The following is a 27,924-nucleotide window of genomic DNA, read 5'->3' on the forward strand; positions in this document are numbered from 1 at the left end:
TCCCGGCTCTCGGAGAAGGGCACGCGGCCGATACTCAATAAATACTTCCACTTGTTCAACGCAAAGACGGACAGAGTTCCAAAGCCAGCGCTTCCTCCCTGTACTGCGTGGGCCTCAGTTTCCCCAGCAGTACATCGAGGGTGTCGGACTAGGGGCCCTCTAAGGGATCCCACAGTCTTGGCGCTCGGGGTTAATCCCACGGCCTGGGATTCTAAGGACCCGCGCAGCCCCGCGCGCCCCCGCGCGCCCGGCACGCTCGCGAGGCAGGCGTTACGCTCCGGGAGGAAGAAGGGGGAGGGGGAGGCGAGGCTAGGCGAGGCTCCGCGCCCTCCCTCCGAGGTTAAGAGTCCAGGCAGCGTCCCGCCTCCCGGAGGTCGCGCCTGCGCGCTGCCGGTCGCAGCTGTGAATCTGCCTCTCCGAGCGGAGTTTTAGGTAAGGTCGCTGTCTTACCGGTGGTCCCAGGGACCACGCGAGTGCGTGGGAACCGCGGGATCCTCGGGCCTCCGCTCTCCCCTAGATCGTGACTCTTCCTTTCCCCCAGCGCCGCCTGCCCTATGGGGGTCTTCGAAGCCTCGCTTAAAGCGATCGGGACCCAGGCGCCCATTTGCTCCCTCGCTCCTAGCCCTCTTTGGGGTTCCCAGGTGCCCAGTGCAGCTGGAAGGCCTTCTTCCCTTCCCAGCAGCAGAGCCCGAGCTGAGCCTGCAGGCCCAGCCACCCTGGGGATTGCAGCCGTGCATGCAGGCACTCCCACCCCGGACCTCGGCGGGGGAGTGCTTTGAGATCAGAGGCGAGGGGGGCAGGTGAGGTCTGCAGGGCTCCTCTCTCCCCAGAGGCTGATGCGGTGGGAAACCCTGGAACCCAGACTTCTGGCCCTGCCCCTTATTCATTGGGTTATCTTGGAAAAGACCCTTGCCGGTCCTGGCCTCCAGTTTTCTTGTCTATAAACGGACCATACTAGATGATCTCCAAAGCCCCTTCAAGATTTGAGATTTCATGCTCTAACTGTTCGACCTCACTTCCTCCGTCATTCCTAGCCCCGGAGCTGTTTTTTTCCTCTCCCAGGCAGTCCTTGTTAAATTCCGCACCTGGGGCCCAGATAACTGAATGTTAATAAGGCAAGGCACTGGACTCTGCCCCTTTTGGGGGCAGATTTGTGGGGACTAGTGAAACCTAGCAGCGGAATTGGGGTGCACTTATCAGATCCATAGGCAGAAGGCCAAGTCGGGGGGAGGACCATTCGTGAGTTTGGACCAGACAGTGAGGAGTACTACCACTTGTTTGACCAGTATGACCTGTGGGGTGGACTGTTCTTTTATCAGCCCAAGAAATGACCCAGCTTCCCCTGGCAAAGGGTGACGGGTCTTAGGAAAGCCCTGTAGCACTTGTCTAGACCACAGGAATGTTTTTAACCCTATACCCTTCTGACAGTTCTTATTATATAATACCTGGTTCTTAGATTGTTGGTTTTGTTGGGTTTTTTGGGGTTTTTTTGAAGCTGAAGTAACTGTCAAATAATAACTGAACTAAGAAATTTATCCTGAGGGCCTTCCACCTGCAAGAATCAGGTTTACTAGGTCTAGGAGAGGGGAAAAGGGATTTTTGGGGACAACTTCAAGAATCATTGTATTTCACCTGGGTCCTTGAGTCTGAGGAATAAGAGGCTACATCTTTCATTGTTTTATTGCTGGGCTTCCATCTCTTAGGCCAATGGCCCCCAGGCTTAGGCTGCTGACGTGGGATGTGAAGGACACATTGCTTCGACTCCGCCATCCAGTGGGGGAAGAATACTCAGCCCAGGCTCGGGCCCATGGGCTAAAGGTAGAGGCAGCAGCCCTTGGATCAGCCTTCCATCAAGCATACAAGGCTCAGAAGCAGCAGTTCCCCAACTACGGGCTGAGGCAAGGCCTCACCTCCAGGCAGTGGTGGCTAGATGTTGTCTTGCAGACGTTCCACCTGGCAGGAGTGCGGAACTCAAGTATCCTCGATCCCCTTGCCAACAAACTCTACGAGGACTTCTGCAGTGCTAAAACCTGGCAGATGCTGGAAGGGGCTGAATCCACTCTACAGCACTGTCGTGAACAAGGCCTGCAACTAGGTGTCATTTCCAACTTTGACAGGAGGCTAGAGGACATCCTAGTTCAGTGTGGTCTCCGGAAGCATTTCGATTTCATACTGACATCTGAGGAAGCTGGCTGGGCCAAACCTGACCCACAAATCTTCCAACAGGCCCTGAGGCTTGCTAATGTAGGGCCCACCCAGGCGGCCCACATTGGGGACCATTACCTGAATGATTACCAGGCACCCCGGAAGGTGGGCATGCACAGTTTCTTGCTGATGGATACCAAGACCCAGGACCCCTTTCCAAAAACTGTTCCTAAGGAACACATCCTGCCTTCCCTCTCCCACCTTCTGGTTGCCCTTAACCACCTGGAAGGCTCAGACCCAAAGCACTGAAGATTGGTGGGGAAGGTGAGGTGGTAAACTCCCTGAAAGCTGAGTCTGCCAGGTGGGAGAAGGCAATGGAAATCCCAGCCAGCAGCATCTGCTGTTGGAAACATTGGCTCCTTCCCACACGAGCAAAGGGGGAGCTGTTCTCCCTTCAGCCTCAATAGCAGGCTTCTATGGCTACCATTAAAGTCAAATACCATAACTAAGCATTGAGACATCTTGTTGCTTCTTATTTATAGATCAGAGAATATAGACCGGAAAGGTTTCAAAAGCAGTTATTGTTGAGTGGAAAGAACACTAGATTTGAGTCAAGAGGACCTGAGTTCTAATCCCATTTCTACCCCGTGGGACCTTGGGCAAAATACCATCTCTGGGCTTCCTTTCTCTCCTCTGACAGATGGGTGTAGATTGAACTAGATCAGAAGTTCTTAACCTTTTTGGGTCATGGACCCCTTTGGCAATATAGTAAAAAACTATAGCCCCCCCCCCCTTCAGAATGTTTTTAAATCTATAAAATATATAAGATTATAAAGGAAACAAGTTACATTAAAATAGTTATTTTTAAAAATAAATTTATGGACCCCGGGTTAAGAACCCCTTGGATTAGATAGGTAATTTCTAAGGTTTCTTCCTGATCTTGTCCAACCCCATTGTAAAGAGGAAACAAGATCCAGAGAGGATTTTGGGATCCTAGACCAAGAGCTAGAAGTAACCTCACAGACTATGTAATCCAACTTTCATCTTACAGGTGAGGAAGCTGAGATTCAGGTTACTCAAGGCCACACAGGTATTAGCTAGGAAAACCAGGATTTGAACCTAGGCTTCATGACTACCAATCTAAGGTTGTTCACATGACACTGCCATGTTTCACACCTTACCTCTTACACAGAGGCTAAGTGCTATGGGATAAGTCTTCACTCTAGGAATATGTCATTGATCTAGAAGATAAAACCTGGACAGCCAACAGTTAGACCACACTACCAAATAGTATGGGATTAGCAGTAAATGAGGAGCAGAGAGGTTAGAAGCACTGTAGTGCTTCTAGTCACTGTAGTAGCAGCTCCACAAGAGCTCTGGAGTGGATTGGAGGGATCAGAGAAAGCCCCGTGGAGGTGTGGGACTTGGTTAAGCAGAGAGGAATAGGAAGACCATGGGTATGTGGGGTGAGGAGAGATGAACAGAAGGATCAAAAAGATGGGTAGGAGGGTGGCAGACAAAGGCAACAATGAATGAATGCCAGGCTGAGTTTAGACTTGATCTGGAGACAAAAGAGCCACTGGGGTTTGAGTTTGGGGATGGAAATGAGCCCTATAGTTGAAGGCAGCAGGAGTGGGGTAAAGGGAGGCAGATACCTTGGGGAGGGAAGGGCAGCCTGTTATTCTGGCTTGGCCACACCTGACGTCAACTTCCTGGATAGTCTATTCACATGGTTCTCCCTTCTGAGATTTGACTTCTTTGCTGCTGAGGACATCACTCTGTCAACTCAGTTCTGCCAGAGGCTCCACTCCCCAGCCTTTGGGAGCCAAACCTTCAGTGAGACCTGTTATGCTTTGGCTAGCCTAGCATCCATTTCAGATGATTGGAAAGGCAGTGAGCTGTAGTGAAAAGGAACACTGACTTAGTAGTCAGAAAACCTGAGTCCAAATACCAACTCTGACACTAGCCATGTCATGCTGGGCAAATCATTTCATCTCATTGAACTTCCGTTTCCTTATCTGTAAAAAGGAGATAATAATAGTTGTACTACTTAGCTCATAGAAAGAGCTTTGCAAACTTTAAAAACACTACACAATACAATAATTTACAAAAATAAATTTTTTGTTGTTCAATCATTTCAGGCATATCTGAGTCTTCGTGACCTGATTTGGGATCTTCTTGGCAGAGATTCTGAAGTGGTTTGCTATCTCTTTGTTCAGCTCATTTTACAAATGAGGAAAACAGGGATAAGAGACTTTCCCAGGGTGACACAGTAGTGTGCTAGCAGTTACTAGCAAGTAAGTGTCTGAAGCTAGATTTGAACTCAGGAAGACAGATGAGTCTTCCTGACTCTAGGCTAGGCACTCTATTCACTGCACCACCTAGCTGCCCAAACTCAAAGACATAAATTAGTCTTTTGTAAAATATGAAAAGACATTCTTTTGCTGAACATAATGCCATATTGATTAAGGTTAGATTTATCAGTAGTTGAGTTTTTGCAGATGTTAACACAGTGGAATATCCATTCTTTGTGGCCCAGCTCAGACCTCAGCATCCCTTCCTCCTTTCACTTGACAATGAGGAAACTGAGGCCAGGAGTCCAATGAGATTGTTCATGGGCAACATTAATTAAAGTAAATTTAATTAAAGTCTAATTAAAGTACAACTAGAATCCAGACTTCTTGGATCTCCAACCCAGTGTTTTTTCCATCAGTGGGTGGAAAGGGGATATATTTTCTAGCACAAATAATTGTGCAACAAGTTCCCAGAGATAGGACCCTGATGGGGGCAGGTAAATACAGTCAGAGTATGGGGGTCTTTGGTTACCAGTAAAAGACAGGGAAAGAAGAAACTAAGAATTTAACTTTGTTTTTTCAAAACCTTTTAATAATTTAAATGTTCCCCACAGCCAGGCACCTCCTCAGGAGCCTGCCCTGCATCAGGTACCCCTGCTTCCTCTCCTTCCCCACAAGTCCCTTATTCACGAGCCCAACCCCTAGCCTTAGAGAATGGGTACCACTGAAGGTGGAAGGAGGTGGAAGACATCTATTAGGCTGGGTTAAGGAAAAGCCAGCAGCTACCAGCAGTTCTCAACAGGACTGGCCCAGAATTTCAGATAAAGTTAGCACCTGGTAAGAGAGCCTACCAAAAGCTTAGGATGTCAGGGTTCAAGGAGTATCCCACATCCAAAAGGTGAGACACTGGACCCTGGTGAGTCCCTGAAGAGAAGAAAAGGGGTTATAAACACACACTGAGCAATCACAAGCCAGGGGAACCAGAAAAAATAATTTCCAGTGAACTCTGTACATGGAATGTAAGAGCTAATGATCACCTCAGCTCATCTACCCCTTCAGATGAGGAGATTAATTCCTAAAGAGATCAGACAACTTGGTTAGCATCTCATGAGTCAGTGGCAGAGCTGAGACTAGAACCTAGGCATCGGACTCCCTGTTCAATTTTCTTTCCATTACTTCCCTTTATCACCTTTCCTTGTCTTCGCATATCAGGTACTTTAAGAATGGATGCTAGGGAAAAGAGATGTGTGGCACGTTGGGATGAGGGCAGGCTCAGATTTGAAACCCATCTCAGCTTCATCTTCCCACCACTATCTGCCTTGGGTGATGGCTACTAGGCATGCACAATGGGGAAACCTGGCACCATGATGTTGAGGATGGGTTGGGGGAGGGAACCCTTTAAGCATTGTGAGAGAAGCCTACCACTGAACAATGGAGATGTTCTGGTCGGCCACAGCAAAGACAGGAAAGATAGGGCCCTCAAACTGGCTGTGGTAGGAACACAAGAGGGCACCTGAGCTAGGCTCATAGAACAACAGCTCACCCGCTGCCAAGTCCAACAATACCCCAATGCGGTCTGGACAGCGCAACAGTGCCAAAGGCTGGTACTGGCCACAGTGCAGGAACCGAAATTCCTGGTCGTAGCGGGAGAACACCCAGGAGAAAGCATTGTGGCCAAGGCGGGTATCATTGCCAGAACCCTTTCGAGGTAGCTGGCTTGAGGAGACTCCCACCTTATAAGCACAGCTGTTCTCTACATTCACCATCCAGGCATGAAGCCCACCCAGGAAGGAGGTTGAGGCGAGGGCATTGGGCCAATGGTCAAAGCGTTCCGGACCATCTGCATAGGCCTTGGACTTCTTGGGGTTGAAGGTAAGGGTCTTCCTGTCCTCTGACAACTGGAGAAAGGGACTGATGGTCTTCTCATCCACACGAATGTCTTCAGTACCTGTTGGAAATGTAGTCTGTAAGGAAAATTCCCAAGCCCTCTTTGAGCTCCCCAATCATAGCCAACTCCCAAATAAGAGTTCCCATCTAAGTTCTTCAGAAACTCAAAAACAATAACAAAGATACCATATATTAACTGTCACCTGATTTTCCCAACAACCATGTGAGGCAGACAGGACAGTGTCGTTACTATTACTTACATATATATTGTTATAATGTTATATTACTTATATGTATATCTCCCCAGATAGAATATAAGCTCCTTGAGGGGAGGTCTGTTTTGTTTTTGATTTTGCACCCCCAGTGTTTAGCATGGTGCGTAGGACCAAGTATGGGACTTAATAAATGTTGACTGATTGATCAATCCCCATTTTACAAATGGGGAAACCAAGGCCTAAGAGGTAAAGTTGCTCAACTGAAGGCACAGAGCCATAGACTAGGACCCTCTAGACCACCTCACCTGATTTAGGCACAGTCCTCTATTAAAATGCTAGTACTCCATGAAAAAATAATATTAGATCTGTCAGCATACAACTCTTTAAAGTATATTAATTTATCCTATCTTTTGCACTGGCAGCTTTTCAAGACCAAAGAAAGAAAGGGTTGGTAGAAGGACAGATAGGTTCAGACTAGGGACAGTATCAGGGGAGGGCCCAAACATAAAAGATGGGGAAGAATGTGGTTGTATGGGAAGGACCACATTGATTTATATATCTAACCTCTCCCAGACACATAGTTTTACAAACCCAGAAAACCAAGCCCCCTAACAAGTCAGCCACAAAATCCTCCTTAACATATTAACCATAGAACACATTGATTTCTATTAACGGTTCTGAGCCCGTCTGACTTTGGCAAAATTCTGACCTGAGAGGCAGCAGAGAACAGCTGATGCCCAGAGCTGGGTCAGTAATGGGCTCCGCACACATTTCTGATTAAAATTTAACTTCTCAGATTCCTGGGGATCCAAGATTCCCTCAGCTTCCTCAGTCCTAATGAAAGGAAACACATAGGGTCACTTTGCAAATTCCAGAATGTTCTACAAGAGACAGAAAGCCTGAACCATATAAGAGAAAGGAAGCAGACACCACAAGGCCCTTTCAGGACAAGAGGGATCCTCAAGTCACTCATCCATGGAAGTGGATCACCATCACCAGATCCCTAAGGAATTTAAAGGTGGGAAGGAATAGGAGAAAACTTCCTTTACCAGTTCAAGTATCATTAGGGGAACCCCAGTGATATAGTAATATTAGATCTCACAACATCCACCTACTTGGTGTAACTTTATAGGTCTTGAGAATCGTGCTCCAGACCTATGATTTCATCAGGCTAAAGAGTTCAGGGTGTGGAACTTCCTCTACCAATATACATGTACACACAGGTGCTTAGCGCTGTTTAAAATCCATGTCTTGCTGCCATCAATGGTTACAATGCAAATAAGGAGAGGATGTGAAAATGTGAGATTGATTGGACCACTAATCTTTATACCTCGGTGTGTGTTAACTTATTCAGATCCCTTTTCTTCTTGACTAGCCAAAGTTAATGAATTGTATGATTAGGAGATTTGAAAATGTAGGTAGATAAAGGGCAAGGGGAAAAATAACTTGGAAGCAAAGGATGGAAGTTATCTCAGACCTTCCCTTATTGTTCTGCCCAAGGGGCACTCCCCATTGAAGTGGCCTTTGGATTGCATCATAGCTCTTTGCCTGCCACCTTGGAACTCTAGGAAAAGCCAATCCTGACAGCCTCTTTCCCCAATTTTTATAGCCCCCTTCTCCAGTCCCAGGAGAGTGCAGGCTATGGATCCCTGCACCTAAGTAAGGAGCTCATCGCTTATCTGAGGAAGTGATCTTTCAGAGAGGCAGCTTGATGCAATAGATAGAACACTGGACTTGATATTTGGAAAAAAGTGAGTTTGAATCCCACCTCCCAACACTAATCAGCTGAGAGACACTTAGCAAGTCATTTAACCTCTCTGAGCCTCAGTTTTCTCTTCTATAAAATGAGGGGTTCAGGGAGAGAAAGGAAGCAATGATGCTTCTAAGTCTGAAATTTTCATAGACTTACTTCTAAGTCTTTTCAAATTTCTTGAAGGCCTTTTCTTGGATTCCTCCTTTACATTTCCATTCTAATTTGTATTCTAATTATGTGTGACCAACTCCTATCTCTTCTACTAAATAATAAACTCCTGAGATTTCATTTCATATCTTTCTATCCCCAACACTACTGAACACAGTGTCTTGCACATAGCTGGTGCCTGGTGAAAGTCTGTTGAATTAATTAGGGTCACCCTAGCTTTAAAAGGGCCTTTAGGTTTAATGGCGATAGCTCAAATAGCCCGAAAGAAATTGATTTCAAAAAGAGAATCACACATGGGAAAATGAAGACACCAAAGAGAAATAAAGCAGCAAGAACCCCAGATAAGAGCAAAGCTAGCTTTCCTACTGAGTTTCTGGCCAACAAAGCCTCTTTGTAATACAGACAAGAGAGGAACTGTCTCCTCCTGACAGTACTGCATCTCCAATTAGCTGCCCATCCTGGGCAGGCCCTCCAGTTTGGGTGGGGGCAGGGATAGATCCTTCATTCAAGTCCTTTTCAGAGTCCTCAACCCTTCGCGAGAGAAGCTTTCGGGGTGAAAGAATAACGGAGTCCTAGAGGAGAGGGGTGGGTGCTAGACACAGCAGGAGGCTATGGGGGGGAGGGGACGTGAAAAAATTCAGATAGCTGGACATGTCAGTTTCAGGTCACAGTCTAGGCTGTCAGGGAATGAGAGACATCAATTTATCCTCCCCCACCTCCCTGAAGCGGATGACACTTCTCAGTTTGACAAGCAAGTTTACAGCAAGTCATTTGAAGACCTCTGAAAGCTGCTGCTCTTCCACACTCTCACCCAATAGATGACATAGAGGTAGCAAAACAAAGTATCCACATTCAAATTGGCTGCTGTTGTGGGGAAAGTACCTGAGTTTCTCAGCTCATTTCCATGTGTGAAATAGCCAGGAGGCAAGGAAGATGGGAAGGGTAGGGGACACATAGATGCTTTGTCTCAAGTCTTTCATTGGGTCCCTGGGGATCAGAATTATCACCTTATACCACAAACTTCTGTGCCAATTATGCCTAGAATCCTTAAGTTGAAAAACAAGTATCTTCCAAGCAACAACTGGAGTCTTGAACAGAAAATGTAGAAAAAGAGCCTCAAGGACAATCTTGGCCCCAGAGAAGAGATAGGGGAGCACCTTCCTTCTCCCCTCCTTGTAATAGAAAGGTGGGGGACTATATAGCATGTAGTACACATGATCAGATGTGGTCTCTTAACCATCTTTATTTGTTACAAGAGAGTACTCCTTTGGTAGTGGATTATGGGATGAGGGCAGTTCCCTATGAGAATGACTGTAAGGTAAAAACAAAATAAAACTTATTTAGGTGGTACTATCCTAAAACCAGGGTCCTCAAGGAAGGAATGACCTCACAGGATTAGACAACTGGAGGAGACTAAAGAGATTATTTAGTCTGGCATCAATCTCATAGTTTCATACGATCAGAAACTAGAAAGGATCTTAGGGTTCATTTAGTTCATTTACCCTTTTTATAGAAGAGAAAACTGAGGCTGCCAAATAAATGACTTACCCACTGTAATACAAGGTAGTTACAAAGCAGGGGCTAGAATCTGGATCTTGTACTGGTCATTCTTTCCACTATATATGGTGACCCACACTGACCTGCCTGGCCCCAGGTTTACACAGGCTCTGGGAAACAAGTCACTGACTCACCTTTCAAAAATCTCCCGCTCTGATTGCTGTAAAGAGAAAAAATATTTGGCAAGTTGGGTGTTTTTCTTGACATTGAAAAGCCTGCATTTTGTCATGAACTAGATAGACATGTTAAACCCAGTTTGGGGCAAGAAAGAAATTAGTGATCCTTCTCCTTGCCTGAATCATTTGCTGGTCAACTGTTATGAACTCAGACCTCAGGAGCAACCTTGACAAGAATATCAGAAGTAGCAGGTCCTAGAGGAGGACTGCAGATCCTATAACCTTGGCTTCTGGATGTAGTGGTCAAATGTACCTCCAGTGACCCATCAATACCCACAGTATAAGATTTTATTCTTCAGCCTGGCCCTTCACAATCTGGCTCTGATCTTTTTGGGCCTTGCCTCTTACTTTTCGCTTAAAACAGCAAACCCCTCTGCTCGAGACAACCTCACTGGTCCCCAAATATGCTTTGCCCTACTACCTGCAGGTCTTTGTCCAGGAGGCTCCCCCAACCTGAAATGCCCCTCCCACTCTTCTCTACCTACTGGCTTCTACCCATCCCTCAAGTCCCACTCCTTCCAGGCATTTTCTTCCCACCACCTCCCCTTCCCCCAACCCAGTGATCTCATCTTTCTCTCAACTCCTACAAGACTCACTGTCTGTACCCACTTGTACTACTTAATATGTATTGCTCTGTGTTATTCATTATCTTTTTCTGTAGCTAGTCTCACCAACTTGACTAAGCTCTTCCAGGCCGGAGACTGTGTTTTGCATGTCTCCTACCCTTTCAAGCCCAGCTCAGATGATTACTGTTCCAAGAATCGTTCCCTAACTCACCAAGCTCTTTGTTTTGCATCTCTTCTGGGCATTCATCAAATAATTTGGGGTTTTATAATCATCTTAGTGTCTTATCCCTCTAATGGATGGTAAGCTCCATGAGGACAGGGACTGCTTTTTAGCTTAGTTCCTCCCCTAGGACCTAGCATGGTTCTTTTTTCATAGCAGATGCTTAAAAAATGTTTATTGAATGAATAAACAGATCCCCACAGCACCAGAAGAATGCTATAAACTTGGAGGACTCTCATTCATATTTGCCAACTCAATGACTGCACCAACTAACTCATGGAGATATTTCCCAAATTTTCAAGTCACGATTCTGACAAATCAGATGCCTTCATTGCTTCCCCTTCATACTTCAGGGCAGGAGACCCCTCTGTTATATTTTCTCTCTAAGGCCGATGTCTAAATAAGTTTCACTTATGCTTGGTCTTTTTTTTTCCTATCTCTCTTCCCACTGGAACCTTCCAGAAGGAAAAAAGTGAAGCTGAAAGTTCTTAGCTATCTTTCATTCTTCTGAAGGAAAGGGTGGGCATGTATCTACACAGTGCCAGAAAAAAAAATGCCAGTTGCCTCCTGTGGTGGTCCTAATTACAGACTTAAAAACCTGGTCAAGAAAATAAAACTAGAAAGAAAAAGTATTTTTCTGAATGGTTTTTAAAAAGGTGGGAGAAGAGGGGAAATCAGGAGCTGTTGAGTAGACAAATAAACAAACAAAAAGCTTTCTCCAAAATGTTCTCGGTTTTTTCTGAGCCTTTATGATTCTCATCCTTGTAGATATAGCACCGTGCTTGATACTCAATACTTAATAAATGCTTTTTCATTTATTCATTCTATAATAGCAAACTAAATTAGGTATTCTATATTTATGACCCCATCCACTCCATGACATTTAATCTGTAAAAGGCCTGAGAATACAGTACACTTCAATTTCCCCCAAAATTTCCATTGAAACATCTCCTTTCCCCTCCTCCCCCCAACCCTAAAAAAACTGAAGGAAACTTGTATCACAAACCCCTCCCAATACCCCCGTGCCCCCACCCCAACCCCCTGGCCCAGCTTACAATAAGGCTGTGGTCATCGAGATCAGTGAGCATGCCCACTAGCTTGGTGCGGATGGTGCCAAGCTTCTGCAAGGCCTCCGTCCAGTGGGACCGCTGGGTCAGAATGCTCTGGTGGGCTCGCTCCTCCTCTGCGTGGACCTGCTCAAGCAGCCGCTGCTCCTCACTCTCACACACATTCCTCACCAGGCTCAGCCGCTGGATCACCACCTCACGGGCCCCACTGGCCATGGTCTGGAGTGGAGAGGGGAGAAAAGAAGTCAAGGAAAGTTTTCTTAAATCCTAAAAGATTGCTAGCAAGTCAAGGACAGAAACACTGGTTGTCAGCTGCACAGTGCAAAGAAATTCAGGATTCTGGCCCTACTTCTGCTAACTCACCTGCTCATGGGCACCCTTCCTCTCCACTTCCCCTTTATGCACTGTCTTCCTCCAGTCAGTTTCTCAAGGTCTGTCTTAGGTATCCCCATCATTTAATAAATAATCTATCGAAATCACAGTGTAACTAACTACATGCAAATGGCACCTCCTTTCTGAGTCTTGGTTTCCTCATCTACACATTTTTCTAGAGTCCCTCCCAATTCTAACATTCTATGTTCCAAGGTTCCTTCCTATTCTAACACACCATGATCCTACTGTCTGTTGCCTTACAAGAGTGTACCCTTAGAAGGGGAAAGAGAGTGTAGCTGACTTATTGACAATCTATTCTCACTACTGGGGATGCAATTCAGGATGCATCACCTACCAGGACCCTAACAGAGTGAATACGGTGAAGGAAGAGGAAGCGATTTTGAGGGGCACATGCAATAAAAAAGGGTTTGTGGAGAAGAGGCATTAGAAAAAGGCATGAGTCTGGGGGAATTATCTGCGATTTCTAATTATTCATGGTTTTAACATCTGAAACCCTGTCATCAAGATAATTAAAAACAGAATGTTTTACAGCTACCAATTCTTGACCCTTGTATGGAACTAGAGGCTAGACTCCTCTAACAGATGGGAAAGAAAGTCAAGGCTCAGAGATGGCAAGAAGAAAGTAATCCTTCCCAGGATATCCAGATCTACTCAGTATCGATGGAGCCAGATACTACCGACTTTAGGGTGCCGCCCGAAGAGAAACCGAGGGATCTCAGCATCTACTCGAGGAAGGGGGGTCAGGGAATGAGAGTTACCACTGCATTTTGGTTTTTCCGAGGTAAGACTTCAGCCATGTATTTGGTGATGCCAGCGCTCTGGAGCTGCAGCTTCTCACACTGATCCACTATCTTGTTCTGAAAAAAGAGGTAACAGCTGGGGTCTGGGCAGAAGCTTCCACAACGCATGCTTCTATTAAAACCTTAGAGGACAGAGCCTTGACTTGGCCTTGTCTTCTCCCTATTCCCAAGCATTCCCAAGTTCCGAACTCCACCCCCTTCACCTTTAATCCTTTCTACCTGCAGCACATCCACCAAATGAAATCTATCCCTTTCATTCATAGCAGTGATCTCTGCGGAAATGCCAATCACCAAAGGAAGTGAAGCCCAGAACTTTTATCAGCTACTGACTAGTCAAGGTGATGGGAGGAGCCCCAGAGCCCCTGAGGAATGGAGGACAGGAGGGAGGACTGGAAGATGCTGAAGAACTTCAGGCAGAAAGTTTGGCCTCTTTCCAATCAAGTTTTGCCAAGACCTGTGCATGGCATCTTCTATGATGAGTGCTGTGGTGGGTCCCAAAGTAAAAGATACTATTTACCCTCAAGGAACTTACAGGCTAGTAATGGAAAAAAAAACTCTAAAGCGCTTCACAATCCAGTTCCAACTGTTGAGGTTTAGGGGTGCTAGTATCCTGAAATAGAAACACGTGGGTCCTGCCTAAATGAATTCTACTCAAGCCTTCTTTCAGCCAAAGATTATTAGAAATCCGTCACATTGGCCATACTCTTAAGGAATCTGAACATTTGTAACGCTAATGTAAATGGGTCAGATTGAATCTGAGCACCTCCATGGAGGGAGAGTTGGATCTTATGTACAGAAAGAATGTGGGAGGGGTTCTAGGGTTGGCCAAGTAATCTGGGGTGATTGGAAGAGGGGTCTAGGGAGGATCTTGATGAGAGTGGCTAGTAGTCTGGGGTGACCAGGAACCAATATTGGATTAAAGGTGGGAAGTAGCTTAAGGCAATCTGCAGATAATAGATGAAGGAGGGCTAGGCTAGGTTAAAGTTAATAGAAAATTGAGCATAGCAATAATAAAAGGCTTATACACTCAGGCAAATGCCAAATCAATTGGGGAAATTCAAGGAGAGTTCTAGGCAGGGTTTTCCAGGGCCCATAGACAAATGGGACCCAAATTCTTTTAGGTTAAGGGGCAAAAGTTTCACTGTACCCAGTCAGCTTTACAAGCTAATTCCATATTCCTCCTCCTCGCACAGTTTTCCTTTCAAACCAGTTTACTTGCTATTTCTCTCATATGGCATTCCATTTCCTTCCCAGGGACCACTCCTGGTATGGAAGGCACTCCCTTCTTGTTTCTAACTCTAGGGATCCCAAAGCACTCTTCAAGTCTCACTCAAGGGACATCCCTTAGAAGAAGCCTTTCCTAGATCAGCACCTCCAACTGAGAGGAGCTAGGTGGAGCAGTACATAGAGTGAAGAGCCTGGAGTCAGAAAAACCTGAGTTCAAATGTGACCTCAGACTCTGTGTGACCCTGGGCAAGTCATTTAACCCTGTTTGCCTCCATTTCCTCATCTGTAAATGAGCTGGAAAAGAAAACGGCAAACCACTCCAGTATCTTCACCAAGAAAACCCTAAATGGGATCAAGACTGAAAAGAATGAACTATTCCCAAAAATGAATTGTTAATGACCCTCCCACGCACATTTATCTGTTCTTAGTTTCCCAACCAAAAATTAACAATAACGAAAGGACTGTTTTCATTTTTGTCTGGATTCCTAGCATTTATACCAAGTAGGTGCTTAATTAACAGGCAGTAAGTTCAAAATAAAAGTTTATTCCTTTCCCCATCCCAAGAACTGAAGACCAATACGTATGGAGAATTGCACAAGGCAGGATATGATGAAAAGAGACAATAAAGAAATGTAAAGTGGTCAAGGTCACTTTTTTATATATCTGAAGAGCCAGCAGCATGTACAGAAGGGATTAGACTTAAGTTTCTCTGGCTCCAGAGGGAAGCTGGGGGAATCAGATTTTAGCTCAACAATTGGATCTGTCCAAAAAGATGCAGCAGGAAGGAAGATTACTGTCATCAACTGGAAACATCTGCACTGAAGCTGGGTGACCTTATATCAGGAAAGCTGTTTCTCTGACAGATCTGATTTTGCCTTATCATGGGAGGGGAATCTGGTAGGCCTCCAAGCCACTTCTCAGCTGCCTCTGCTACAGTCATCATTACCAGCTCTTCCCCATGGTAACCCAGACTCAGCTTGGTGTCTTGGTGCCTTGGCTTTTTTGCCTTACATGGCAGAGGCCCAGCCTCTTCCCCATCTGACCCACTCCAAAGGCCCCTTCCCAGCTCCATTTACTTAATGTAAATTGTTATAATTATAATATAGTATCCCTCTATTATAATGTAAATTCCTTGAGGCCAGCAACTCTAGCTTCCTTATATTTGTATTTTAGCACAAGGTAAGCACTTAATAAATAAATGCTCTATCTGCCTATATATCTATCTATCCATCCAGCCTGTACTCAGTGACCACCACCAAGTCCTTAGTCCCTTCCTGGACAATGGGAAGTTGTACTAACCAGATTCCTTGTCCCACCAATGTTCATTAGTGCATTCCCTCCTAACCTCTGTTGAGGTTTAGGGAATGGTCAGTAGCTTGGTTTGACTAGAGGTTAGATGCCAGGAACCCAGATGGGATTTTGATAGGATCAAGGATGGGAAGCAGAGGTTATAGGTAGCAGAGTTTTGGGCATAGAATTAATGAAAGGCTTATGGCCTCAATGCCTGATCAAGTGGGAAAATCCAAGGAGATTTCAAGGTGGGGTTTTCCAGGAGCCCTTAGATAAATGGGACCCAAACTCTTTTGGGGTAAGAGGCAAAGGTCTCGGCTTGGGCCTATAGCCATTACCTCTACTTACTGAAAAGTTTTCTCTTCCTTCAAGGGCCAATTCAGACATAACTCCTCCAGAGACACTATCAAACTTCCTTTGACCTCAATTAAAAGTGATTTTTCTGCCTCCTTTCCCATTTTGATTGTTGCTGAGTTGTTTCGGTCACATCCAACTCTTCATGACACCATCTTGGGGTTTTCTTGGCAAACACTGGAGTGGTCTGCCATTTCCTTCTCTAGCTCATTTTACACGTGAGAAACTGAGGCAAACAGGGTTAAGTGATTTGACTAGGGTCACACAGCTCCCAAGTGTCTGAAGTTAGATTTGAACTCATAAAGATGAGTTTCCCTGGTTTCAAGCCAAAGTGTTTTATCCAATGTGGTACCTAACTGCCCATACCCATTTTGATTAGGCCTCCCCTCTACACTGATGTCTTTATGGGTTGTTTTATACTTATCTGAATATATCTTCTCCAAAGCTCCTCTTCCCCCCCTCTACTAAACTATAAACCCTAGGTCAGGGACTGGTTTTTATTCTCCCTCAATCTTTGAAACTCAAGAAATAGCATAGGGATCTTGCAAAGTATTAGATGATTAATAATTTTTTGCCCAATTGAACTTAATTAGTTACCGTTAAGTGAAGGGGGTAGGCATTTGCCAATACAACTGACCCGGAGGGGGAAAAAAATCCAATAATGTAATGGAATATTATTGTGCCAATGCATATGAAGAATTCAGAAGATATTAGGAAAACTTGTATGAACTGATGCAAAGAAAATAAGACCAGAAGAACAAATTACACAATGCTCATAACAAAGTACAAAACCCTGAGAGGCTTCAGAACTCTAATCAATGCAATGACAAATTATGCCTTTGGAAGACAAACACAGGAAGTATGCTTCCTATATCTCTAGAATAGGGATTCCTTATTTGGGATCCATGGACTCTTCCCACAGTCCATGAACTTGGATAGGAAAAAAAATTCATCCTGATTTTCACCAAATGGCAGTTTTCTTTGTAATCCTATGTATCTTACTTTGTACATTTAAAAATGTTACTCTGAGGATGGGTCCATAGGCTTCACCAGACAGCCAAAGGGACCGGTGACACCCAAATGCCTTGGGTTGGGTGGGTGGGACTTCATGACCTCCAACTAAATGTCTGAAGAACTGTCCAGAAAAGGAAACAGGTTTGTTTTTCTTGGCCCCAGATGCAGGAGGATCAATATGGAATTAGGGAGGAAGTCAGAGTGACAAAACTCCAGAAGGAAAAACTTCCTACCTACAAGTAACAACTCACACTAATATAAGCATTTTTCAGATTTCAGAAGCACCTTCCTCAGGACAACTCAGTGTAGGTGTGACTGAAAGGGAAATGGGCTGCCTAGGGAGGAGGGAGCTTCAGGTTGGATAGCCACAGTAGAAAGTCCCTGAAGCCCCTTCCAGATTTCGTGCAATCCTGCCTCACTAGCCCAGCAGCTGTTTGAGCAGGAACTTAACCTGGGCCTCCAGAGACTGCCCCCCATGCCTTAGGACTGGACTTAGGGGTGTAGAAGAAAAATACTTACTTGGCCAAACTGTAAGGAAATCCCCAGAGGTTAAGGGACAGTTTCAAATGAGCTAAGAGGTAAGTGCCAGAGGCTAATTTCTGATGCCATCTATACACTTTGGGGCCCCCCTCTTTGAGTTTCTATGGCATCCAGTGGGTAGAAGAGAGAACAAAAAAAAAAACCCCTTTTCAAGATTTATTTTCCAGTCCCACTCTGAAGGGGCCTCCTTAATACCACAGCAACTCAGAGGCCTGAGAAGACAGCCAGAGAGATTATCTTGACCCAGAAGATACCTGTTGTAGTTCTATAAAGCCAATGTAAAGGAGGGGATTAAAAAAGTTGTATGCCCCCAGATCCCACCTTATTTATTATAACCAAGCTGGTGGCTGTCCCTAAATTAAGGGATAGGAGAGACCCAGGACGAGCTGCATTCAGCCCTACCCAAGTTTATCCAGGTGAGATCTAGTTAAAACCAAAACACAGGTTAGCCAAAGGAGTCTCCAAAGGCAAAAGGAAACTTGTATGCACTATACCACCCTGAGATTTCAATCCATCTCTGCCAGTGTGTGATAACTGGACGAGTCACCTCAACTCTGAACCTCATTTTCCTCATGTATAAAATTAGAGGATTGGTCTTCTCTAGATTTAACTCAATAAATATTTACTAAGCACGGTGCCTTGGTAGGCACTGTGCTAATCGATAGGGATAAAGAGGCAAAAAAACAAAACAAAACAAAAAACAGTCCCTGCCCTCAGGAAACTTACAATTAACAGTCAAGACAACATGCAAACGAATACATACAAAGCAAGCTATAAATACAGGAAAAATAGGCCAAAATTTAAAGAGAGAAAGCACTGGAAGTAAGAGGGGTTAGGGGAGGCTTCTCTGTAGAAGGTGGAATTTTAGTTGGAACTTAGAGGAAGATAGGCAGGTGGCATAGTGCACAGAGTAGCAGGGCCTGGAGTCCGAAAGACTCCTCTTACTGAGTTCAGATTTGGTCTTGGACATTTAGCCATGTGACCCTGGACAAGTCACTTAATCTTGTTTACCTCAGTTTCCTCATCTGTAAAAAGAGCTGGAGAAGGGAATTGCAAAACCAGTCCAAGTATCTTTGCCAAGAAAATCCTCAATGGGGTCATGAAGAGTCAGATACAACCAAACAATAAAGGAAGATGATTTCTCATTTCCTTTCTAACAGTGGATAATTCTATCTCCATGTGGAAGTGAGAAACAGTTTTCTCTTTGGGGTGGTGTTTGCATGTATATATCAGCTTCAGGTCTCTTTCAGCATCAGTTGGAAGAACTTTCCCTGCTGCCTCCCTGAGCCCAGGCTGACCAACAGCAGCTCCAACCAAGCTAGTGACCCAACCGCTCTGCCTCCATCCGCCCCCATTCCCACCCCCACCCCACCCCCACTATTCCCTACCCACCCCCTCTCCAGTTACCTGACTCTCCCAGCTAGCTGCCCAGCTCCAGTCTCCCAGGTTCTGCCCGTGCCCGGGCCTTCTACTACACCTCTCCCCAGCATCTCCCCGCCCCAAACACTCGCAGACGTCCCTTCCCCAGCTCCGGACACCCACCGTGCTGGGAGCTACGGGGAACCTGAGCTGAACCTGAGCCCTCGCCCTCCTAAGCCAACGCTGCACACTCAGCCTGTCCACCTGCCCCGATGCTTATACTCCAGCCTTCCCCACCACCTGCTACCGGGCTCCCTGCGCCCCGCCACCCATTCCGGAGAGCAGGTCCCGGGGCTCTCTCCAGGGTGGCCGGGCTGGCCGCGCCGCCTGCCCAGCGCCCAGCCCCGGGGCGTTCTCCCACGCGCCGTGCCCGGACGCGCTCACCCGCAGCTCCTCCGCCCGCTCCTCGGCCCTCCGGACGTGGTGCTCGCGGCACGGGCCCCCCAGCCCCTTGCAGCCGGCGCACACGAGCCGCCGCTCGGCGCTGCAGAACCATTTCAGCTCTAGGGCGTGCACCGGGCAGCGAGGTACCGACTCCGCCGGGGGCCCGAGCTCCGGGGCCGGCTCCTTCTGGGACATGACTCCTGCGGCCACTCCGGCGACTCCACCTGTCTCAGGTGGCGAGGGCGGTGGGAGGGCGGGGCCCGGGCTCAGTGCCCACGGCCCGCCCCGTCCTAGGGCCCAGCCTCGGGACCGCCCCATTCTCCCCCGGCTTCGGGATTCGGGCCGAGCCTGCTGCCACTTGGAGCGGGCCAACTGGCCCCGGCCCGCCCCTGCCGCCCACCCTCGGGAAAAGCCCCCCCCCCCCCCGCTCCTTCCCCCCTCAGGCTATGACCCCCAAACCCCCCACCCTGGGGGCCCCCACTGCAGCGGACACACTGTCAATAAACAATCTTCCCGATCCCTGACAGCCAATTTATCATTTCAAGTCGGGGGTTCTACCCTAGAGTTGTAGCAGTTAAGAGGGTTCAATTTCGTGAGGACTTTAGTGCCCTGTTTCCTGATTTTGCACATGAGAAAACTAAGGCCCAGAATGGGAAAGGTTAGAATTAGAACCCAGATCTCCTGGCACCCAATCTAGTGTTATTTCCAATGCCCTGTTGTGCCTTGGTCCCTTACCCCCCACCCTTCCCCAAGGACTCTGGACTCATAGATCCTGGGGTTTGACTCCAAAGGGTCAGTGTCTCTTCTTAGGCTCATTGCCCCTACCCTGGATTCATCCTGTAAAGTCTTCCAAAATAGAGCTTAGGTATAAGTTCCTGTCTCAGTTTCCCCAAATGTGGGTGATAAGGTTCTCAGTTCTTCAAAAAGGTACTTAATGTACAATATGGATACCAGGTGTTGCACTGTTTTATTTCATCTACCACAGAAAATGGAGCCCCTAAACAAATACAGAGGAGCAGCCAGATGATGCAGTGGGTAGAGCATGAGAGTCAGGAATACCTGAATTCACATTTTATTTCAGACACTTACTAGCTGTATGTTCCTGGACAAATCACTTCACCCTGTTTATCTCAGTTTCCTCTTCTGTAAAATGAGCTTGAGAATAAAATGGTAAATCACTTCATTATCTTTGCCAAGAAAACCCCAAATAGAGTCACTAAGAGTCACAACAAATGAACCACAAAAACAAATACAGAAATAATTATCATTTAGAATAGCCCATTCGATTCATTAGGGTCCTCCTGGAAAATAGAGACACTTTAAAAATTACTGTCTATTCACCTCCCACCTGCACTAGGGGAGCAACTCATGGTAACATCGTGGAACAACGTGCCATTCTACTTCCCCCTTTCCCTCCTAACTTGGCTGCAGTCTTGTATTTTTGACAATATATCAATGATATCTTCTCCAAAGATCCCCCTCCTCCCTCACCTGGCTGAGCTGTTACTCTCCTTGTCTCAGACCTGAAGGCGAAAACTGATCCTGAGACAAGGCCCCAGGGCAGGGTAGGTTGGGATCACTTAGCCCTACAACTCCACCCTTCTTCCCACCTGAGATAGGAATTGCTGGAGTGGCTAGATAAAATCCAGACCACCCAGCAGTGTAGTAGGAAAGAAAAATTCTCCAGCATGCACTAGGACAGAATTGGGTCAGCGTCCAGTTTAGATAGCCATAATGTTGGATTGTTCTTCTAACAAGTGTCCTTCTCCACTGTCTCTCAATGACTTATATCTGGGGTTCTCAAAGTATGGTGCAAGGACCCCTGGGAGTCTCAAAGAATCTTTCAGAGAATCCACAAAGTCAAAACTATTTCCTTAATAATAATAATGCTAAGATCTTATTTGCCTGTTTAAATACTCTTCCCTTTTCCAATTACATATCTGTGTGAGGCCTGATTTTCTTCATATGCTTCAACCACACAGCAACATACCGCAACAGACTGAATGCAGTAGCAGATATAACTGATGATACTCTTGTCTTCCATAACTACACATTAAAGAGATTTGCAAAGATATGTAAAACAATGCTACTCTTCTCACTAATTTTTCTTGCTTTGGAAAATGTATTTACTTTTCATTAAAATATATTAACATAATGGATTTGCTATTGTTTTTAATGAATTAATAAATATTTTTAATGGACTAATAAATAAGTATGCACAATTTTATCAGTTTTAATTTGTAATACAGTGTTACATAAGCAAAAACTCTTTAGAGTCTTCAACAACTTTTTGCAAAGGTAAAAGGATCTTAAGGCCGAAAAGTTTGAGAATTCCTGACATGCTTTCTTGGAGTCAGTCCAATCACTGGGAACCAATTAAAGGAGTTCCCTGTGTCCCAGAGCAAGATTTACCTTCTGGAAAGGTAAACTTAGACTAAGACATATTCCCTCTAATCTCATCAAACTGATTAAATGGATGAATGAGAAGATACTCAACAAATTTATCCAGAACTTCCTGGACAAACCTTTTTTATATACTGTAAAACATCCTCCTCACAATGTGAGTTTCTATTTATCCTTTATATCCTACTACTCCCCCTTTAAGGTTCACAACCTACTACCATCCTATTACTGTCTTGATGACAACCTTGTAAGGTTGTCATGCGGTCATGTCCAACTCTTCATGACCCCATTTGGGGTTTTCTTGGTAAAGCTACTGGAGCAGTTTGCTATTTCCTTCTCCAACTCGTTTTGCAGATGAGGAAACTGAGGCAAACAAAGTTAAGTAACTTGTTTGGGGGTCACAGAGCTAGTAAGCATCTGAAGGCAGATTTGAACTCAAGAAGACAAGTCTTCCTCACTCTAGGCCTATAATCTATCCACTGAACCACCTAGCTACAAGGTAAGTAGTTCAGATTATGTTATAGCTAAAAGAAAATTGAGGCAGAGAGAGAAGGAATTGATTTGCCCAAAGTCATACAGTAGAATATGAAATCAAAGGGGCAGCTAGATTGCACAGCCCTGGAGTCTGGAGGACCTAAGTTCAAATCAAACCTCAGATGCTTACTAGCTGTGTGACTCTAAGCAAGTCACTTAACACTGACTGCCTTTAAAAAAAACCAAACCTTGAATTAAAATCTTCCAACCCCCAAAACAGTGATCTTTCCATTATACCATATTCCACACTTCCATTACACCATAGAAGACCTCTCCCCCTAGACCCCATAGCCATATCAAAAGCTCCCACAGTCAATTAGGCAGCAGATAGAGTGCTAGACCTAGAGTCAAAAGATCTGAGTTCAAAATAGGCCTAAAACACTTACTAGTGGGACCCTGGTCAGGTCACTTAATCCTACTTGGCTCCAAAAACAAACAAACAAACAAACAAAAAACCCAAGTTAATGGGGTAGGTATTTCAAGTACTATCACCAGCATTTTACTAATAAGGAAAACAAGGCTCAGAGTCATCATATAATTTAGTAAATGTTGGCTGACTCCAAAGTCCAGTACTCTTTCCACTATACAGTACTGCCTTTCAAATCCATTACAAATTCCCTCATTTTGCGTTGTCTTATTTTGGAACCAGGTTTTAGCCTTTTGGTTTTTTCAGAGCAGCCATGCAATTCACCAGAATTTGGTCACCCCCATTCCCTGGGCTCTAAGAAACCAGTACTTCTCTTGGAGTTTTTCTTATCATGAGCTCCCAGCCTTCCTCTATCTGTCTACTCTGTTCTTCCCCCTTTTCCCACTCCTTTCCTCCCCTTCCCTCTCCTTCTCTCAAGGATCAGCCAGCCTGCTAGCCTCCAACACATATTTCCTGTAGATGCTGGAAGCCTTCTGACTGGTTTTTTAACTGTCTTGTGCCAGTGACAACTGCCAAACTGTGGGTTTGCTTTTTTCCCCCTTCTTGGTCACATCTATTTTCTTTTTGCTACTCATTTTTTTTCCTGTGACATATTTTGTTTGTATAGCATCACAGTATATGTTCTATCCCAAAAGCTGCATTAATTAAAAGCCTAGTGTCTCTGTAGAAGGAAATGGGAAGCCACTGTAGTATCTTTGCCAAGAAAACCCCATGGTTCATAGGGTCATGAAGATTTGGACACAATTAAATGACTGAACAAGTGTCCCATCAATGAGGGAGGTGATAGCCCTGCTGTACTCTGAGATGGTCACTGAGTTTATCTGCAGTGCTGTCTTCACTTCTGGGCACTCTACTTTTTTTAAATTGTCATGAATTTAACAATTAACTTCTTTGATACTTCAATGAAGCTATGATCTTTCGTGGATGTAAGTATCCTTTTCTCTCCAAGGGTGTAGATCACACAATTCATTCATTGCTCATCTGGTTCTTTCCAGACATGGGGGACAGCCAATATAAGGAAACAAAGATGGGAGAAAGGGAAGAGGAAAAGCATTTATTAAATGCCTATTATGTATCAAGTGCCTACAATGTGGAAACCTCTTCTTTGATTTCTTTGTCACAGGCATTGTGCTAAGGGCTTTACAAATATTATTTGATTTGATCCTCACAACAACCCTGAGAAGATAGGTACTACTATTATACTTACTTTACAGATGACTGAGGTAGACAGAGGCTAAGTGACTAGTCCAGGTCCACATAGGTATTGTGTCTGAATTCTGATTTGAACTCAGATCTTGTATGTTCAAAACAGCAAGTTGGCCAATATTGATGGAAGGGAGCAGTATGTAAGAAGACTGGGAAACCAGAAGGGGTCATGAAGAAATGATTCTAGGTATAAGAGAAAAAAACCACTAGAGCTTATCAAGCAGGGTGAAAGAGACAGTAATGTACTAGTAAATATTTAACAACTGGCTCTCTAAAAAGTACTAACCAATACACTTCTAAACTTAATCTAAATTATAAACACTTTCTCCAACATTTTCTTAAGTCTAGGTAATCAGTGAAACAATAAATCAAGCCCTGATTGATAGCTTGGAGATCCCAAGGTGTAAGTGCTCACACTGAAAATTTAACAATCAGCTATTGAGAGTCAGTTTGAACTGGCTTCAGCACACCTGTAGAAGGATGTGACATGATCAGACCTGCATTTTAGGAAAATCACTTTGTCAGCTATATTAAGGTTGGATTAGAGTGATGACGGATGAGCTTATTAAGGGCCTGAACTAGGATGGTGACTGTGTGAGTGGCAGAATAACAAAGAAATGCATCACATCAAGACCCCAATTTCCCAGCTCCTCCAAAAAGTTCTAGAAAATATACCACATGGAATCCTGTTCAGGAAGTCCAAGAAAACAAATCTACATGAAGTCATTTTTCTAGCTCAGATTGATTGAGAAAGATAGAGAGATCCCAGAGGAATGGACATATACATACAGAGACAGAAAATATGAACCTCTAAAAAAGATCAGAATTTTAAAAAAAAAATTTTTTTAAACAGAGAGGAATTTGAAGTAGACACTGAGTCAGAACCCAGGGAGAAAAAAATTAAGTTGAAAAGTTTTGCTACACTGGCTGACTTTCTGTTTTTGTAGTGGGACCCATTTCCACATCTTTGGGGAGTGCTTGACCTTCTCACTCCCACCTCCTCTCCCCTCCCCTCCCCTCCCCTCCCCTCCCCTCCCCTTCCCTCCCCTCCCCTTCCCTTCCCTTCCCTTCCCTTCCCTTCCCTCTCTCTTGTCATTATCAATAGTAACTGTGGCCATTTCCCTCCCAGCCTGAAGTCTTTCTTTTTCTTCACTTCATTAAGGGGGCCATGCCCTGGCTACTTCTTAAACAGGCCTATTCAATGAATGGCTGTTACCTCACCCTAAGTGAGTACCTGCATAGACCTTGGCCTAAAGGGGCCAAGGTCTCCCAGTGCATCCTGGATCATCTCCAGTCATCCTGATGAATGTCTGGTCACTGGATTCAGATGACTCTGGAAGAGAAGTGAGGCTGGTGACCTGCACAGCCCTCCCTCACTCAAAACAAAGTCAAGTGCAAGTCATGTCATTATTTCTCTGATGGCATGGTCTTTTTCAGCTACAGAGGATTCAGCAACACAACAACAGCCTTCTCATTCCCACCTCCAAATTAAGTCCATTTTTCTACTTGATAAGATCAATTCAATGGTGGGTATGAGGGAAGATGGCAAAAAATATTTTGGAAAATATAATTTATTGGTATGTGTTCGGCCTTGAGACCGAAGGGCTACCCGAGCCTTTTCTTACCTGTTGTCCAGGTCTTCGGAGATCAACCGGATAAACGTGTTGAGAGAAGAGACTTTCCAGAGTCGAACAAAGGTTAGGCTTTATTCAGGATCTTAGTTACATGTGCAGGGTGAATTCTTCCTCAGGAGAGAGGAATCCTCCTCCTCCCAAGGAGGCAAGATCGTACAGCAAGAGAATGGGAGCGGGAGAGGGGAGGGACCTTCTGCCCTCTAAGGGCCCCTCAGCACAAAGAGCGCCTTCAGGCTTTCCTGTCCCTACTTAAGCTCTCCCGCCCATAGTTTGCACGTGAATAGCGTGCCTGCTCTCAGCCCTTAGCTAGTCAACAACAGGTGTGCTCAGACCATGGGTCAGTCTCAAGGGTGGGATGCTCTCCCATGGAGAAGAGGTGGAAATGCACGAGATAACCCGTGTCTCACGCGTCAATTCCCAGCTGTTCCCTGGGGGGCCTCATGAGAATTCTGAGGTTTAGAAGTCCTCACCTTTACCTACCCGAGACTGTCCACGTGAAACTGAGCTTACACCCCCAACAGGTATGAAATGAGACACCAAAAACTTGTTGAACACATAAGTCCTTTTTTCCTTCCTTCCTTCCTTCCTTCCTTCCTTCCTTCCTTCCTTCCTTCCTTCCTTCCTTAATTCTTTCCTTCTTTTTGCTATTGCCAAAAAAAAAGGCACTTGCTAAAATTCATGTAGGCACAGACCATTTGCTTGTTTTAATATCACACTCAGAATATAAACTTAATAATAAAATTATTGTGACTCATCACATTACCACATTGCTCTATGAAAAGCTCATGATGAAGGACCAACAGTGAAGGGAGAGCTGACCGCTGCATCTTAAGAGACACTAACAAACTGGATCCAGTGCAGGCAAGGGTAACCAGGAGTGCAGGTCACAGAAGTGCAGTCGAAGGATCTGGGGAAAGTTTCACCCGAGGAATGAAAGACGGAACACAAAGCCAAACATGCTGGGTACAAGGAAACTTGCAAACCAATTCAAAGATAGAAATATCTGAAGAAAATAATCGTGGTCCCCTTATGTCTTTCATCTGGCGCGTCTTATCTCAGCCTACTTGATTGGAGGTTCCTGGAGAGCTTTGTATTTCACACGCTTCGCACATAATAGGTACTGGGTAAATGTCTATTAAATACATGAATGTATGAATGAATGGTATCAGTTTCTCCTGTTAGAAGACAGCATAGATTGGTTTTTTTACCCTCCTCATTTTACAGATGAAGAAATAACAGCAAATGTAAAGGTGTCACGTAGATTGTGGCAGGACTGACAAGAAGCCAAGTCTTCTGACTTCTGTTCCAGACTTATGGTTCTACATGCATCGCTTGTTTTCTTCAGGGACCCCAAAGGGTCCATGAAAGGGCCGTTGGAAGAAGCTGGTTTTGAGGAAGGATTTTAAAGAGGGAGGAACAAGAGACAGTCATAGGAGTAGTGAATGGATAGTGTAAGTTAGGTGGCCTAGGATTTCTCCACTGCTCCCCTCCTCTCAGCTCGGTTGAGATAATCATAGAATGTCATCACAAATGATGAGGTTTTAATGTGTTATCAAGACTAGCATCCTATGATCTCTTTATGAAGAATGAACATCTCTCTGGTTGAGTAAAGGACACAATTCTGGTTAGCTGAGCAAACAAATTAGCTATGCCTCTAAGAAATTTTTTAAAAAAGCAACTTAGCCTTGAGAGATTTCCACTAGATTGTTGTGGGCCTAGAAGAGGGAATTTTTTTCATTAGCAATGTAGTTTTGAAGGGGGGCCCCTCTATTTGGCTTCTCAAGATTCTTATAAGTTGATCTCTCCCTACCTTTGTAGCCTTTTTACATAATACTCTGCATCGTGCATGCTACGCAGGCGAATTTTCTGTTCTTCCGCTAGGACTCACCATCTCCCATTTCCACACCTTTGCACTGGTTTGGTGGAATGCTCCACCTCTTTAGCCCTACCCCTAAGCTTCTTTGACTTCGTTCATATTATTTTTGGAGGCAATCAGGGTTAATTGACTTTCCCAGGGTCACACAGTGTTTGAAGTTGGATTTGAACTCCAGGATTTGAACAGAATTTAAATCCTGACTCCAGGGCTGGTACTCTATCCATTGTGCCACCTAGCTGCCCCTACTTTTAAAACTCATTTCAAACCTCATCTGTTCGGTGACTACTTCTCCAGTCCCTTCCACCTAACGGCACTTTCCCTTCCGAGATCACCTTCCATCCATTCTTTCTATATGTCTTGTAGGTACCTAATTAT

At 45.1% G+C, this 27,924-nt stretch overlaps 2 protein-coding genes and 1 long non-coding RNA gene across 4 annotated transcripts; 1 reads left to right on the forward strand and 2 right to left on the reverse strand.

The window, feature by feature from the left end:
* Window positions 1-268: 268 nt before the first annotated feature.
* HDHD3 (haloacid dehalogenase like hydrolase domain containing 3) lies at window positions 269-2,654 on the forward strand. The gene is made up of 2 exons (XM_072632464.1): window positions 269-432; window positions 1,704-2,654. Exon 2 carries the CDS (start codon window positions 1,708-1,710, stop codon window positions 2,452-2,454), a length of 747 nt encoding a protein of 248 aa, XP_072488565.1. The 5' UTR covers window positions 269-432; window positions 1,704-1,707; the 3' UTR covers window positions 2,455-2,654.
* Window positions 2,655-4,765: 2,111 nt separating this feature from the next.
* Window positions 4,766-19,802, reverse strand: BSPRY (B-box and SPRY domain containing). Of its 2 annotated transcripts, none has more exons than XM_072632462.1 (6): window positions 19,470-19,802; window positions 13,200-13,298; window positions 12,037-12,267; window positions 10,154-10,179; window positions 7,251-7,375; window positions 4,766-6,387 (listed from the first exon to the last, which is right to left on the reverse strand). In XM_072632462.1, exons 1-6 carry the CDS (start codon window positions 19,785-19,787, stop codon window positions 5,858-5,860), a joined length of 1,329 nt encoding a protein of 442 aa, XP_072488563.1. In that variant the 5' UTR covers window positions 19,788-19,802; the 3' UTR covers window positions 4,766-5,857. The 2 variants fall into 2 exon arrangements, with proteins under 2 accessions (XP_072488563.1, XP_072488564.1); XM_072632463.1 differs by lacking the exon at window positions 19,470-19,802 and adding an exon at window positions 18,678-18,967.
* Window positions 19,803-24,040: 4,238 nt separating this feature from the next.
* LOC140526880 (uncharacterized) lies at window positions 24,041-25,898 on the reverse strand. Its single transcript, XR_011974575.1, has 3 exons — window positions 25,665-25,898; window positions 25,274-25,372; window positions 24,041-24,222 (listed from the first exon to the last, which is right to left on the reverse strand). It is a non-coding gene; the product is annotated as an uncharacterized lncRNA (long non-coding RNA).
* Window positions 25,899-27,924: the final 2,026 nt, after the last annotated feature.

The sequence above is a fragment of the Notamacropus eugenii genome, chromosome 1, assembly GCF_028372415.1.
Source record: "Notamacropus eugenii isolate mMacEug1 chromosome 1, mMacEug1.pri_v2, whole genome shotgun sequence".
Taxonomy (NCBI): domain Eukaryota; kingdom Metazoa; phylum Chordata; class Mammalia; order Diprotodontia; family Macropodidae; genus Notamacropus; species Notamacropus eugenii.